The sequence below is a fragment of the Nannospalax galili genome, unplaced genomic scaffold (assembly GCF_000622305.1).
Source record: "Nannospalax galili isolate Female #2095 unplaced genomic scaffold, S.galili_v1.0 scaffold2135, whole genome shotgun sequence".
Classification (NCBI taxonomy): Eukaryota; Metazoa; Chordata; class Mammalia; order Rodentia; family Spalacidae; genus Nannospalax; species Nannospalax galili.
The window spans coordinates 274,894-291,708 of record NW_008336017.1 but is presented as its reverse complement, the minus strand read 5'-3'; the positions used below and the strand labels follow the sequence as shown (position 1 = coordinate 291,708).

The following is a 16,815-nucleotide window of genomic DNA, read 5'->3' as shown; positions in this document are numbered from 1 at the left end:
AGTTAAGGACGGTTCGTAGCCGCCATGTGGGTGCTGGGAATTGAACCCAGGTCCTCTGCAAGAGCAGTCAGTGCTCTTAACCACTGAGCCACCTCTCCAGCCCCAAAGGCATCAACTTTTAAAGACAAATGAAGAGGGAAAACAATTCACAGCATAGGAAGAGCGCCATCACACTGACACACTCCCTTCTGACAGGGGCTGGCAACCGAGCTTACAGGAAGGACCAGTTCCCCTCAGCTGTCCCTCCAATTAGGTCTAAAAGGAATGTTAAAGTCTATCTTATAGAAACTAAAAATTCTTGGTACAAACTTTATGGCTTCTATATCACCATCCATCACTGCACACAAGTCATGAAACTGTAAGGAGGGGATGCTGACCTTTTCAGGGGGTAAAACAAGCAGAGTAAAGAGAAGCAGACACTTCACTCTTGTCCACCTACCATGAGGAAGCATCAGAAATTCAAGCAAAACAATCAATTTCACACTGACTGGAACCAGTCATCACACAGGAAGGCCTTCCCAGTGGGTGGCCTTTGCTGGGATATCGGCAAATAGACTAAGCCCTCTATCTTTGCTAGAAACCAGTCAAGAGAAAACACATACCCAGAGTATGACTACAACTAAACAATGTCACAACTCTGTCTTGATTCATGTAAGATCCCTGATGAAAATAAGAAGCTATATATTTAAACATTATGAGATGTACTTTAATAGGAATACTTTTATTATTTAAGCACATAAAATACTACACACAGTAGGCTACCCATAGGTAAGTGAGAACATTGCTTAGACTTTATTTAACAAGCACAAGGCTATAGTTGATGTATGTATGCATTCTAATTTTTATTACTCTTTTTTTTTATCTTTTTGAGACAGGGTCTCCCTGTAGCCCCAGCTGTCTGGGAACTCACTATGGAGACTAGGCTGGCCTTGAACTCACAGAGATCTTCGGCCTCTGCCTCCCAAGTGCTGGGATTAAAGGCGTGCACCACTATGCCTGGCAATTTTTATTACTTTTATGTGTGTGCACACATACATGTGCCCCCCCCATATGTGTAGGCAAGTGTATGCCCACAGTGCATGTGTGGAGGTCTTGGGACAACTTATAGGAGTTGGTTCTATCCTCCACCATGTGAGTCCTGGGGGTGAACTCAGGTCTTTAGGCTTGGCAGTAGGCACCTTTACCTGCTGAGCCATCTTGGCAACCCTGATGCACGCATTTTTTTTCAAACCACTACTAAACTTTTTTGAAAACATAGCCATGTTTTTTTTTTTTCATTGAAAGGTTAATTCAGCTAATAGTCAATATTTACTATGGACATTTTAGTCAGGCATTGTGCTAAGCACACAACATTCATCAGGAAACAACAGACAGGGTCCTCACAAAGCATTAACTTTGAATGACATCTAAACTGCAACATCACTAACAATGATCATTGTCAGGCTGGGGTCAGGCCCTGTACTAGATAATCAGAAGGCTTGACCTTTCCATCTAAAGACAAGCCACCTACAAGTAAATCTTCACATCCCAACTCAGGGGTTAAGTGTCCTGACTTAAGATCATGACAGTTAATGGAACCAGGGTTGGAAGCAGACAACCTGAAGTCAAAGTCCAAACTCAGCAGATGCAGTCTACCGTCCTTCACCTCAGTCCCAGGGTAACATATTCCAAATCTTCCAAACTACCTGCTACTAAACTGAGCAACCACATTGCAAATGCCTCTATATCACATGTTCTGTGCTGCATGGTCACACCAAACAGTATTGAAACAACTGTGGTGCACAATGCATAAATCTGCTCGTTTACTGTGTGTATATATATGAATGTGCCCAAAGAGTACGTGGAAAGTCTACATGGTATCGCCTAGGTTTTTAACGAAAATGAAAGATACAGTTATTCTCAGTAAATTTTTATCTTGAAGAAGAAAAACCAGTTTCTTGATTTTAACCCACTTCTGAGAAACTGAATTTTGGGGAGAGAGGGCAATTTTAATTTACAAGCAGAACCCAAGCTGAAGATCATTTCCTCACAGCCCTCCTCTGCTCTACTGTCAGGAAGCACGTGAATAAAAAGCAGTGGGTGGGGCCTGGAGAGATGGCTCAGTGGTTAAGAGCACTGACTGCTCTTGCAGAGGACCCAGGTTCGATTCCCAGCACCCACATGGCAGCTACAAACCGTCCTTAACTCCAGTTCCAAAGGAATCCAAAGCCCTCTTCTGACCCCCACGGCATTGCAAGACATGGGTGCACTCACATACATGCAGGCAATACACTCATACACATAAAATAAAAATAATAAATATTTTTTTAAAAAAAGCAGTGGGGAGTAAGCTTTGGGCGGGTTACGGGTGCAGACTAGAGATCAAAGAGAAACTTCAAAAGCACCCCCCCCAACAATGAAATACACAGAAGGGCGAGGGAACTAGTGGTTCACTACCCTCAGTTTTTCCACATTCACAGTCAGCCATGAGAACAGGTACTGTCTGGATACAAAGAATACAACAGCACGGTCCTCCATTCACAATTCAGTTCATTCAACTAACGTGCCCCTGGAAACACCATAATATCCTTAATGTCATTCCCTCAACTCTTAAGGAATAAATATATTTTTATTTATTATTTTATGTGTATAAGTCTATTGCCTGCATGTATGTGAGTGCACCCATGTCTTGCAATGGTCAGAAGAGGGCTTCAGACTTCCCTGGAACTGGACTTAAGGACAGTTTGTAGCCGCCATGTGGGTGCTGGTAATCGAACCCAGGTCCTCTGTAAGAGCAGTCAGTGCTCTTAACCACTGAGCCATCTCTCCAGACCCACTCTAAGGAATTTTTAGACCAGGTTTAATCTTAAGGATGAGTCTCTCATCTTAATACAATGAATTAAAGGTAGTTACCTAAAGTACTGTTTGTAATAATTACATTTCCTTCCTGGAAACTCATTTGGTATAAGTAAACCTGTAATTACATAATTGGAGAAATTCCAAACCATACTTCTTTCTAGAGAATAAATAATGGCAATTCAAGAACTCACAAAGCATCCCACTGCAGAACAATAAAAGAATGTCTCTGATTATTGATCTGTGACTAAACAATTCATAGTAAGTACTGCAAAGAACTCCTTGGTATTACATGAATCAAAATTAACTTGAAGAATATACTTTGTTAATGTTCTCAGAATTTATGATTATTTCTACATAGTAAATTATCTCAATTACACTTAGGACTTGCATTTCTATAAAAATGAAATGTCATCATTTTTAGTAAAAACAAAAAAGATTATCTTCCTTTTAGAATGAAAAAAGTGTCTTTCTCTCCACTAATCCTATCCAAAGTGTTCTAAAAAATGACTGACACCTAGTAATGCCACAAATTGCCTGATTAGAACTTAAGATTTCTAAGGGAGAAACAATATATATCTTCAGTGCCCTCTATGGTGCTGTGCTCGATAAAGAGCACAGAGCAGGTGGATGTCCAACCATGCCAGTGGGAGGACTGACCATGGATTCCAAACATTCCTAACTGCATCTAGTATAAAGTGCATCTTGATGATCCTTACTCATTCAGAAAGAAAGCCAGAAACCTATGGAAGGGTAGCAGAAGAAAGGGGTGGAGACAGTGTTCTAGGCTTTCCATCATAATTGATGGGGATCTACTCGGTCTAGCCCAAGTAGACTAATTACATCAAGGGAACAGCAGGACAATCTAAAAACCTAGCAGAAAGGAGCAGCCCTTAGGGAGGGCAGGAGGAAGTGGCTGTGGGCTCGCCTCTGGCAGTCTTTTGCTGTCACTTGTCTCCTCATGGAGCAGTCCGCCTGTCTTGCTGGCTCCAACTGTGCTACAATAAAGGTGATTTCTGAACTGATTCATCCTTTCAGCTTTGCCCCAATACCTCAGTTTCCCCAATTTCAAATTCTTAAAAATAAAGCTGAGTTAATCTTTTCAAGCTAGGCCACAAAGATCACAGGTTGCCAGTCTATTACTGCTGCCATTAAAAGAACTAAACAGCACACGCATGCCTTTAATCCCAGCAGAGGCAAGAAGATCTCTGTGAGTTCCAGGCTGGGGCTATAAGAGACCCTGTCTCAAAAATACCCCCCAAAAGAGAACTAAATAAAGAATTTTTGCAGGCTGGGCATGGTGGCTGTGCTGCATAGCATTAGTGTCAACTTGACACACCTGGGTTGAGGGAGCCTCAATTGGGGAATTGCCTTCTTGGACTGGCCTGTGGCCATGTCCATGGGGCATCTTGATTGTTGAGTGATGGGGGTAGTGTTGAGCCTGAGCTATATAGGAAAGCTAGCTGATCATAAAACAGTGAGAGAGGGAGCAAGTCGGGCAGTGTTCCTCCATGGATTCTGTTTCAGCTCCTGCAAAATTTACTGCCCTGACTTCCCTTAGTGATGGACTGTGACCTGGAATGGTAAGCCAAATAAACCTTTTCCTCCCCTAGTTACTTTTGGTCAGTGTTTTGTCACAGCAATGAAGAAACAAACTAAGACAGTGGCTCACGCCTTTAATCCCAGCACTTGGAAGGCAGAGGCTGGTGGATCTTTGTTAAGTTCAAGGCCAGCCTGGTTTACAAAGTGACTTCCAGGCCAGCTGGGGCTACAGGGCGACCCTGTCTCAAAAAGACCCCTACCCCCCAAAAAAAGTGAGAGAGAGAGAGACAGGTTCCAGAAACTATGGTGTCAAGCTGCCTTATTTAACTCATCATTGCTTTCTTCCTGCTAATTAAGCACATACTATCTACTTCATCTCTTCAGCTACCTTGAAGTCCTGCTTTTGACCACTTCTTCCATGAATAACTCTAATCAATGTATTTAAACAAAACCAGTTCTCTTGGCTGGGAAATAAGCCAATAAAATGAATGCAATCAGAAGAATTCATTTTTCCCAACAGAACACATAATTCTTACCTCGAGAAAATGCTACCTTTCCCCCTCTCCCCACTCTCAGGAGTTCTCGCTCACTTTTCCTTAAAAAACATATGTTCCAGCCAGACGTGGTGGCGCATGTCTGTACTCCCAGCACTCAGGAGGCAGAGGCAGGCGGATCTCTGTGAGTTCAAGGCCAGCCTGGTCTACATAGTGAGTTCCAGGACAGCTGGGGCTACAGGGGGATCCTGTCTCAAAAGGACAAGGACAAAAACAGAAACAAAAACAAAAAAACACCGTATGTTCCAACCTCAGCTCACTGGGCTGGAGGTGGCTCTGCAGTTAAAGAGCACTGACCGCTCTTGCAGAGGACCAGGGTTTGATTCCCAGCACCCACATGGCAGCTAACAACCATTCACAAGTCTAGTTCCAAGGGATCCAACACCCTCTTCTGACCTCCACAAGCGCTGCACGACACGGGTGCACCTATCTACATGCAGGCATTACACTCATACACATAAAAGAAAAATAATATATAAACATTTGTTTAAAAAAGCTCAGCTCATTTAGGACTTAATTATTCTGCACTACCACAGTCTCTACCCAGTCCTGTGAAAGTGTACTACAAATACACCTAGTGGTGTAGGAGGGTCACGGGGCCTTATGTGATCTGATGATTAAACATTAAACAAAGGAGAAGCAGAAGCCATGGGGAACCTATCATCCAGATTGGAACACCTCTGAGAGCAGAAGGAGGGGCTATTCAAATATCCCGCACACTCTGAGTCACAGACTCTGGCTTGGGGGAATACAGAAGCAAGACCTGGAAAACAACCCAGGTCCCCACACACAGCCCAGCACCCATCACTCACTGAACTCGCTCGTGCACCATTTATTACCTGGGCCTCAGAGTTCAGGTAACTGGTATTGTGCTCCTTTCCGCAACTGGTCTCCTCACCCTTTCTCAGTTTATTAGCTTTTACTGTCTTTGGCACTGCCAGCTTACCACAGAATCCTGCCACTCAGTCTATACCATAAAAAGCAATTACAGCCCCAAAACGTATTTTACACTCAAAACACTCACCATAGTAAAATGATCCTCATTTCTGATGTAAACAAGGAAACACATCTCTTGGTATAACCCCAAACCAACTTTTGGTTTTGTAATAACTAAAAACATTTAACCACTCAATGTTTCAAAGCTATTGAACTTTTGTTTCATTTTTCCTTGCTCAACTCTGCCATGTTATTTGCCAAGAGTAAAGCCAACTCCAACTTCTTTTTAAAATCTTCCTGAAAAAAACCCTAATTCGATCTGCTTGCCCATTTCCCCTATAGCTTGGGGAAACCAGAGAGGCAAAGTCTTGATTGCTCTCATCTCCTTGGTTATTTTTTCCTAAGAAGTACCTAGAACCGAGGAAAGAGGAAAACGGAATTAACTGTATTTCTCCCAGGAGCAAGTATTTCATCGTTTCTATTTTACATGACAACTATAAGGCTGTGCTAAATACAGAACCTCAAACAGAAACGTACGAATTTGGCTTTATGAGGCATCTAAACACACTGCACCCGGCATCCTGCCTGTTTTTGCAGATAGCTTTAATGTGTTGAACTAGACCAATGCTAACAACAGAAGCTTCAGCTTTTATTGCATTAATACCCTGAACAATCACTGTAACTCAGCAGGAACCTCTGCCCAGAACAGCAGCTTCACACTGTCATCAGCATTTCATGAGACTCTGTTCAAACATGAAGGAAGGCACCAGCTAATGCACCAAAAAGGGGGTGGGGCTGGTAAGGGCTCAGGCTCTAATAGGAATCTAAAAGAAAAATCTTTGCAATTTTATTTCACAGCTATGTATTTTCTGTGGTAGACTGGCACTTGGTTTAGCAAAAATCACACACACACAGATAATAAGCACGAAAGAGCAGCAGCTGCAGCCACTACCAAAATAAACCTCCTCAGGAAGCAAGACCTCCCAAAGTTTCAGGTGTCAGTGCAGTATCTGTAAAAAAAAAATCTCTGTAAAGAAAGACAGAATAAAGAGCAAACACCTCCAAAACTGTTAAAGCTCATACTCTTATGAAAACAAAATAGAAATCATTTGATTTACAGGATTAAACTACAACGCTGCTTTACAAAACAGCCAGGAAGGCTGTAAATAGCCTAATAGGAACAAATATATCTTATAAGTAAACGCACAGTTGACTCTCTTTACTACATTAATTCTTTAAACTGAAATATCACATACCTTGTATATTAGAACAAATACTCTTAAGCAATGGGGCACTTTTGGAAATGAGGGCACTAATAGATATGAATATACGACATCATCTACAAAAGTTAGAACATTAAGATTTCCTTATACTCAAAACTGTAGACAGTGGTTCACAGCCTTTTCAAGTAAAAGGATTCCATTCTAAATTCAGAGTGCTTCAGAAGGTTCTCACATGATAGGACTTCAATGATATTTTACACAGCAGTTGTTTTAGGAAAAGACATTAATGAACAGTGATACTAAATGCATATTGCCCACAAAAAAGTGAATTTTTGAAAAATCAGAAGAGTATATTAATGTTTCAAAAACAGTTATATACATGGGTATGGGTGTGTGTGTGCGCGTGTGTGTGTGTGTGTGTAATTGGGCAAAATCTTGACAAAAATCCAGGGGTCAATTCCAAGCCACTGCTATAAAACCAAAGGCCACACACAATGAGCAAGACGCTCAGGAGAAGCTTCAATGAGGAAGCACACCACGCCTGGCCAACTTCCTTCCCCATTTGCTTCAGGGAGACTCCTCAAACAGGTTCAAGGTGTGCTCCAAACCCACCACCACATAAAGAACATTATAGTTCTCCCCAGAAACTAGTCTCTGGCTCACTTACACTTCCTATTCATTAATTCCTAAATTTACTTTGGGGCTTAGAAAAATGGCTGAGAAGAAACAAGCTACTTAAGAAACTAGAGGGATTCTCTGATATTGTCAAAACAGCTACTAAAAGATTAAATACTTCAGAACCATTGTTTACAGTATAAAAGCATCACAACATTTTAACAAACCAAGCTGATGAAACTCTATCAACTCCTTTATTTCGGTGCACAGCCGAGAGGCAGGTAGCATCCAACCGACAGTTATCACATCAGCAATGATGGAGAAGAAATCAAAAGACACAGCCAACAGAGCTGGAAACAGTGAAGGCAGAGACGGAAGAACATGTTAAAAATGCTTACCAGTTTGAAGTCTTGAATGCTACAGATGAAATACGGTGTATTTGGCCTCCGACTCTCGATATACACACAGTCTTTAAAAGAAAAAGAAATTGTAAAGCAATGGCATTTACCGTTAAGGAAACAAAGACAGAGGCTGTAAGGCCACTCACTGCACAAACAGATAAACACAAGGTGCACAGCACATACTTCTTTTATAATAAAAAAAATTTCCAAAGGTGATATTAATATATAAATGACGTTAAAGGAAAATAGTCCTTTCATTCTTTTCAAATACCATTCTGATGATTTAAGCACCCAATAAAGTCTCAACTACCCTCTTCAGAGAATGGACTGTCTTCTAGAACTAGTCATATCCAGATGAAGAAATTTAGAAAAAGGGGTGCGTTGCCTGCACGTTAGTAAGTGTACCCGTATCATGTAGTGCCTGTAGAAGTCAGCAGGTGGCATCAGATTCTCCTGGAACTGGTGTTAGGATGGTTGTTAGCCACCATGTGGGTCCTGGGAATCAAACCCCGGTCCCCTGCAACAGCATGCAGTGCTCTTAAGCATTCAGGCATCTCTCCAGGCCCATATTTTAATTGTAAAGAAAACCAAGACAGTCAAATAGAGGTGAATAAGTAAACCAAATTACATTTTCTTCAGGGAAGAAAAGTGCTTTCTTAAATTACATTTGATATGGCAGTGGCTGGGTGATTATTTTTGATGCTCTCAACAGATGGAGTCTAAAAGGTTGCTTTTGGGGCTGGAGATGGCTCAGTGGTTAAGAGCACCAACTGCTCTTTCAGAGGACCCAGGTTCAATTCCCAGCACCCACATGGTGGCTAACAACTATCTATAATTCCAGTTCCAGGGGATCCAATGCCCTCTTCTGACCTCTGTGGGGATTACATGACATGGGTGCACCTACACACATGTACTCACAGACATAAAATTTAAAAAAAATAGGTCACTTTTAAAACAATATTTTATCTATTATTTTTATTTATTTATTTTTCTTTTATATCTTTTTTGAGACAGGGTCTCCTTGTAGCCCTAGCTGTCCTGGAACTCACCATGTAGACCAGGCTGGCCTCGAACTCATAAAGATCTGCCTGCCTCTGCCTCCCAAGTGCTGGGATTAAAGGCATGCACCACCACGCCCAGTCCTATTATTTGTATGTATTGCCTGCATATATGTGAGTGCACCTGTGTTGTAAAATACCAAGGAGGTCAGAAGAGGGCTTTGGATTCTCCTGGAACTGGAGTTAAGGATGGTTCATAGCCGCCATGTGGGTGCTGGGAATTGAACCCAGGTCCTCTTCAAGAGCAATCAGTGGTCTTAACCACTGAGCCATCTCTCCAGGCCCAAAGGTCACTTTTTTAAACAGCCTATTAAGACACTTTGAAAAAGAAAAAATCATTTTTTTTTTTAAGGAGAACAGTGTTTACAGAAAGATTAGAATGCTCTACAGCTGGAAATCACTGGAAATCTTAGGACAAAGAAGTCTAGGTATTAGTTACCAAGAAGTAAATGTATTCACAGTTAACCAAATTTAGGGAGAGTGATCAGTGATCGTAACGCCCACAATGCAAAAGTCATTCACTGTATCCTTTCTACCGTCCTTTAGAATGAGTATGTCTCAGAATAACTAGTTTTTGACCAACTCCAGCAAATTCCTCTACTCAATTCTGTACAAGTTAAAAGTCATGAAAATGAAAGAAAGTGTAACTTGGAATCATACCACTAGTGGACAGTCAAGTCCCACCCCAGTAATAGCAGACACATTAGTTCAGATCATAAAGTCAGTCATCACAAATAGGCACATCCATTCAAGTAGAACATCAAGATCTTTGTACCCAAAAGCCATTTCAGAAAAGATGTGAATGTCCGCTATGAAGGCGCCTGGGATTCCCCACGACTTCTCTACTCAGGTGTAGACACTTGATTCCTGAACCCATCCAAGCTCAAAAGCCACGCAGGAGTGAGTTACCGACTAAGCTTTCTATCCTGCTGCAGAGTCCCAAATGATGAGTAACCTGCTTCCACATTTAGGCGAAATTCATCTGACAAGTTAATCATCATAAATTACAAGCTAGAGACCTTGTCCTACTACAGCTGACAAGTCATAGCCCTAATTTATTATTCAAATAAAAACAGAAGAAACCTAATTCCCTAGACGCCGGGCTTCATGGTGTATACATGTAATCCGAGCACTAAGAAAGGAGAAGCCAGCCTGTACTGCAGGAGGGAGCACGGACACTGAGACCTGTCTCAGAAATTTTTTAAAAGTTCAAGAAAACTAGCTCCAACTGAGCACGTTTCTGATGGCATGAAGTGCTTAGTTTCTATGTTGTACCCTCTGCTGCACATCCACTCCACTATTAACATCGCCAGATATCAATGACACACTGGGCTCATCCCACCCAGACACAAGCTCAGTCTACATGCCTTTTCCTCCAGTCTTTTTTCTTTTTCAGTCTTTCTGAGTCAGGATCTATAGACCAGTTGGCCTGGAACTCACTACGTAGCCTTGGAACTTTACTAGTTGTAAAATGGCAGCATGGTCCAGCATGGTGCTATACACTTTTAACTCTGACCTGGTCCACAAAGTGAGTTGTAGGTCAGTTGTGGCTACACAGTAAGACCGTCTACAAAAAAAAAAGCACAGAAGAAATTCTCATGGTTCCTCTGCAAAGAAATGGTAACAGCTCCAATATTAGCAGTTTACATTCTGCTTACATGTATGAAACAGCAGATAAGCTCACTACGAGATTGACAAAACTTCATTTGATATCAATAGAAATAAATCACAGATAAGATCATAAGTGATATGTGCTAAAAACTTTCAAAACATGTCAAATGCATCATGCAGGAAAGGGAGACTACTGTCTCCCTTTAACCTGATTTGGCTAATCCATTTTTAAATAAAAGTATAAAACATTACCACAGAATCAAAAGTTCCTTCCTAAAAAACATTCCAGGAAGTGATTTCCTTTTACTTCTTATTGCCTTTACTGTTAAGGAGGAAATCAAAGAAAAGGGAAAGAGGAGAGGGTGGGCATGGAGGGCGGGCATGCCTTTAACCCCAGCACAGCAGGCAGACTTCTGTTGAGTGTAAGGTCAGCCTTGTGTACACAGAGAGCTCCAAGCCAGCCTGGGCTACACAGTGAAGCCCAGTATAAAACTAAGTTAAGACTAAACTGTTTTAAGTATTCTCTCTGGTTTCATTACTGAAGTGCTTTAGGGGTTTTGTTTTGGAAAAAGGGTCTCACTATGTAGGCCAGCTAGCATGGAACTTGCTATATAAAACAAGCTGGCCTTGAGCTCAAAAGATAGATCTGCCTTTGCCTCCCTAGTGCTGAGACTAAAGGCAGGCACACTCAGCTCAAGCAGCTTATTTGATCAAATACTTCATATCGGGGCTGGAGTGATGCTCAGCAGTTATGAGCACCAGCTGCTCTTGCAGAGGACCGGGTTTCAATTCCCCTTACCCACATGGCGGCTAATAACCAGCCATAACTCCAGTTCCAAGGGATCCGATGCCCCCTTCTGATCTCTGCAGTGCACGACACAGGTGCACTTACATACATGCAGGCAATACACTTACTCATACACATAAATTTTAAAAAGTAATAAAATTATTTATATCAATGTTTAGAGCTAGCATAGTTTATTTTGGTTTCATTTGTGACTCTGTTTCTGTGGGTGTTGGTTGGTTTTTGCAGTGCTAGAGGTTGAACCCAGGGCCTTGTGCTTGCTTGACAAGCTCTAAGCTACATTCCACAGCCCTAAAGTATATTACTTGGAAAGGGAAAGAGAAGAACATAAGTTAAGAACAATGTTAAAATCTCAGTTAGAATGTGTGCCAGTAATCTTCTAAAGCCAAAACGATTTGGCAGGATTTTCATGCAACTTATGACTGCATAGATTATCTAGAGCTGGTTATAAAGCTCATTTGAGTCAAGTGAATCAATGATCCTCAAAGTAAGGGTCCCTACAGCAGACAAAAAGGCACTGTAGGCACCTTTAGTTGTTTTTAAATTAAAAAGAGCCTTTTCTTCTGTTAGAAAGCAAACAGTTCTGAAAAAACTGAGCAAAGCTGATGCAATGCATTAAATGCATAACACACATTTTCGAAATTACCCACATGAAAGCACATATTTATCAGATTGAGCAAGCAGTTGCTTCGGGGCAAATATACATTTTTAAAACTTATAATGAGCATGCCTGAAATGGGCCAGAAGAACAAACCAGGCTATTACCATCGATATCAATTATTCTGAACAGCACATGACAACTAATGTTTGCTTTAGCAGGGATGCCTGGAAACGGCCAAGGGTCTGTGTTGAGTTTTATTCTCCAACAACAAGTCTCTGCATAGGAATGGATCACATGAGTATGTGACCTCAAATGCTTGTGAACAGGAGCAATAAAATCCATGACTTGGGCAGTGATGCTGAACCGGGTATTTCTGACTGTCATAACGTAAACAGCTTTGTGTCCAAGAATCTATGGTGCCATCTGTAAACAACAGAGCACTCACAAAGCTGGAGAGGAAGTCAGCCAAAACTTGAAAACAAATTCTCAAGGCAAAGAAAGCCCTCTCTGCCTTTTCAAATCAGCAGGTTTATGTAAACAGAGCAATGAAGCAAGTTCCTTTCCAGTCCTCAGCCCCACCCCCACCCCCAATCACAGCCTGTCACATCAGGCAGTTTATCATCATGAACCACAAAGAACCTATCAGAGTCTTTCCTGTTTCCTCACTAAGCAGAGTGGACACTTACTTCACTCCCTAATTTAGCAAGCAATGCTATCCCATAAAGAATCTTCCTCTCCAGCAATGTGTTTCCACCTATTAATCTTTTAAATACTCTCTGTCCCTTTGCAAAGAATGGCAGTGCCAATCTAACAATTTCCAGTAGAAAACCCTTTACTTGTTTACACACACACACACACACACACACACACACACACACACGCGAACTAAGTCTTTCTCACAAAGAGATTTTCCAGAGACACAGCTGGGTAGCCCAGAAGTGAACACAGGACACCAACCTTAGAACTGCTCTTTTCTTTCATAATTTTATGCTATCCTCCATCCTTGAATCTGAGAATCATTCAACAAGGTTACAAGTCATTAAATATTGCAAAATTAAGTCCACAAGTGTCTCTCTAGTCAATACAAATGTCCACCAATTCACAAAGCAGAAAATGGGCGTGCGTGTGTTGTGTCCGTCCATCCATGCCTTCCCACCCTGGTGTGGGCATGTATGGGAGAAGCAACACTGAAATCCTGGTGCCCAGGTTCCAAACCATGGGCACTGGTGCACTACATGCCTCTAGGAGACATTTCCATTGCTACCATCACCATCTCCAGAAGTGTTCAAGCCAGGAGCATTCCTCACCCCCACAGATCATGCATTCCACATTCTTCATGGTGCAGCAAAGATGTGAAGACAGAGGCTGCAGGAGATCCGAGCCAAACACTGAAACATTCCCAGTCTCTTAGCTTGTGATATAACCCTGCCACCTGTCACCAAAACTGGTGACACTCATCTTAAAGACAAGAAACTCGGTAGAAAAATATCCCAGGAAGCATATATCAGTGGCTTCACCCTCTTCTTCATCCTCATCTTCAATGAGCTGATTCCATATACTGAAATGTCTATTATTTCCTAACTAATGCTACAGAGCTTACATGGGCTCTTGTCTAAACACAGACCACCACATACTTCGAACCTACATTATCCATCTTTACCCTCAATGCTAACAGGGAAAATTGTTTTGAGAAGACAAGGACTAGAGAGGAAGAACTGGAAAGGTCACAACAAACTATACAGATCTTCTACAAGTCAGGAAGTCTTCCAGTACATCAAAAGCTTAAAGACCAGTCTGGGAAGGTGACTCAGTTAGAAAAATGCTTGCTTTGCAGCACAATGACCTGAGTTTGATCGCCAGAACCTTTGTAAAGGTTCTCTGCAAATGGTGGCTCATGCTCTGCAAATGGTGGCTCAAGGTTCATTCCAGCATCAGGGAGGTGGATCCCAGTTAGCCTAGCCTACTGGGCAAGTTCCCAGCCAGTGACAGACCTTGTCTCAAAAAACAAGGTGGACTTGGTACCTGAGGAACAGCACTCAAGGCTGTCCTCTGCACTCCACAGTCCCACCTCAGGACTCCACCCACCCACCCACCCAAACACACAGGCTGAAAGAAATGTCCTAGATAATTGTCTTCCCAACTTTAAGAAGCTGCTGTTGGTATTCTGGAGTAACTGCTGCAGCAAATTTCCCTTCCAAAATCAATATACTAACTGGGCTTGAGAACTGAGTAAAACAAGAATGAGCAAGATCATTCTGCTAGTCGAAGAAATCTTACTTTATTGACACTAAATATTAGGATGACTTAATACCTGCATTTCCCAAGCAAAGAACATTTTAAGTACTCTCATCTTTAAAATTTACTATGAAAGCATTCCTTTAAAGGTTCCCCTTACAACTCATACTGAACCCTTAGTATAAAAATTATTCTAGTCAACTTAACGTCCAAACTCTAGTTAAGTGGATTTCTCATAGCTTATAAATTATGTTTATATACAGTTTCTACATCATAAAGAATAAGCATGTAATCTAAGAAAAAAAAATTTACTTTAAAATTTGATGATGGGCTGGGTGCGGTGGCACACGCCTTTAATCCCAGCACTCGAAGAGGCAGGCAGATCTTTGTGAGGTCAAGGCCAGCCAGGTCTACAAAGTGAGTTCCAGGATAGCTGGGGCTACAAGGGGACCCTGTCTCAAAAAGATTAAAAAAAAAAAAACCTCGGTGATGGGACTGAGGACTCAGGAGTACAGCACTGGCATGGATGAATACATAAGGCCCTGGGTTCCATCTCCAGAATCAAAAAGGGGTAGGGAATTTGATGGTCAACCTACCTAGAGAAGCACAACATCTACAGGATTGAGTAGTCTTTGTTCCCCACCTTGTACCTCACTGTACCTAACATCTTAAGGCAATAAAATAAAAAAGGCAGTTATACAGGGATAGTGAAGGCATCAGTAGGCTCAGTAAGGTGAAGGCATTCACCATGCAAGTCTGAGTTCAATCCTCAGAACCCAGGGTGGAAGGAGAGAACCAACTCCCCAAAGTTGTCTTCTAACCTCCAGTGCCCCCCCATGTGCACACACACTAACTTTTAAAATATTTTATTTATTGTTTTTATTTTATGTGTACAAGTGTTCAGCCTGAATGTAAGTGTACCCATGTTGTGCAATGCCCACAGAGGCCAGAAGAGGGCATTGAATCCCCTGGAACTGGAATTTCAGATAGTTGTTAGCTGTCATGTGGGTGCTTGGGATTTGAACCTGGGTTTGAACTCTTCTGGCAAGAAGAGCAGCCAGAGCTCTTAATCACTGAGCCATCTCTCCAGTTACCCCCACTAATAATAAGAATTTTAAATTCTGCTATAAAAATCACTATTAAGTTAAATAGGTAGTTCCTAATGGAAATGTTGACCCTGGATGACCCTCAACTTGAAAACAGAGTGGAGCATGAAGGCATGGTGGTACATGCCTATAACTGCATTCCTGGGGAAGCTGAGGAAGAAAGGACAATGGCTTTGAAATTGGCATCAGGTACACAGTTACCTTGCCCACCGCCCCGCCAAAAGGAACACCTGCCAAACATGGGGGCTGGGGGGTAGAGCAACTCAAAATAATGTACATTTAAGAACCAAGGCAGTAACACTATGCCCAGAATCACAGAGAAAATGATCAGGGAAACTGTCCCCACACAGCTGACAACAAATCGCTCACCTGACCTGCTGCTGTCACACCCTGCAGGCAGGTTTCAAGCAACACTGCTTGCTCCTTTCCAGAAAACACCTCCAGAGCACAGACTCTGCAGTAAATGCTTCAAACCAACTTTGTAGTGCTCGCTGGAAATACACAGGAGAATTCACAGTGCCTGCGCTATGATTCTTATTTGGCAAATGATTTTATTATAAGCTGGTATCATAGTGAATCCATTTTCTTTACGGGTTTTCTGCTACGGTTTAATGGACTGTCAGTGTAATTTAGATTTCATCTATTTATACTCATTCAAGCCTGGCTCCTGATTGCACAGTAAATGGAACATATTTCTATTCAACGGAATTAATGACAGTTAATTGTAGTTTGTAGCTCTCAATTTTGTAAAAGCACTGTTCCACAGTTCAAAAATCAAGCTACAAGATTTCCCATACCAATTACTCTTCTGTACTTTATAACCATCTACATCATAGTTCCTTACAAGATTAATAAATACTAAATTCTTTCCCATTCAGACATTTACTTCCTCCTTCCCACTAAGAATCTGGCCATAATTACAACCAAAGTAGTTTCACTGTCAGCATGGACAAACAGATGCTCTTTATTACATTTGTTATCAAGCTATCAAAATTGAAAGGTAAATTTTTCTGCCATTTTGCTTACTGTTGGATGATTTTTCTTATATATTTCAAATTAGTCACAATGTTAGGATTAAATGAAATTTACCGAAAGCATACTAAATACGTCATACAGATTTAGACATATCAAAACAGCTGGCTCATATTAATAGATACTGAACTGCTTCGTGGATTCAAGAGAAATTTACTTCAGTTTTATTAAGTATACACCACAATCTCACAACAGCATCTCTTGAATGATTAACCTATCACCTAAGCATCCACACAAGCTGTATAGGAGATGCTTAAAGTA

At 41.5% G+C, this 16,815-nt stretch overlaps 1 protein-coding gene across 4 annotated transcripts in view; it reads right to left on the bottom strand.

The window, feature by feature from the left end:
• LOC103732256 (arginine-glutamic acid dipeptide repeats protein-like) overlaps positions 1-16,815 on the bottom strand; it is a 258,810-nt gene that overhangs the window by 58,978 nt on the left and 183,017 nt on the right. For all 4 annotated transcript variants that reach the window (XM_029562372.1, XM_008830811.3, XM_008830810.3 and 1 more), the window contains one exon: positions 8,104-8,174. In XM_029562372.1, the coding sequence (XP_029418232.1) occupies positions 8,104-8,174 (71 nt within the window). The remainder of the gene's footprint in view (positions 1-8,103; positions 8,175-16,815) is intronic.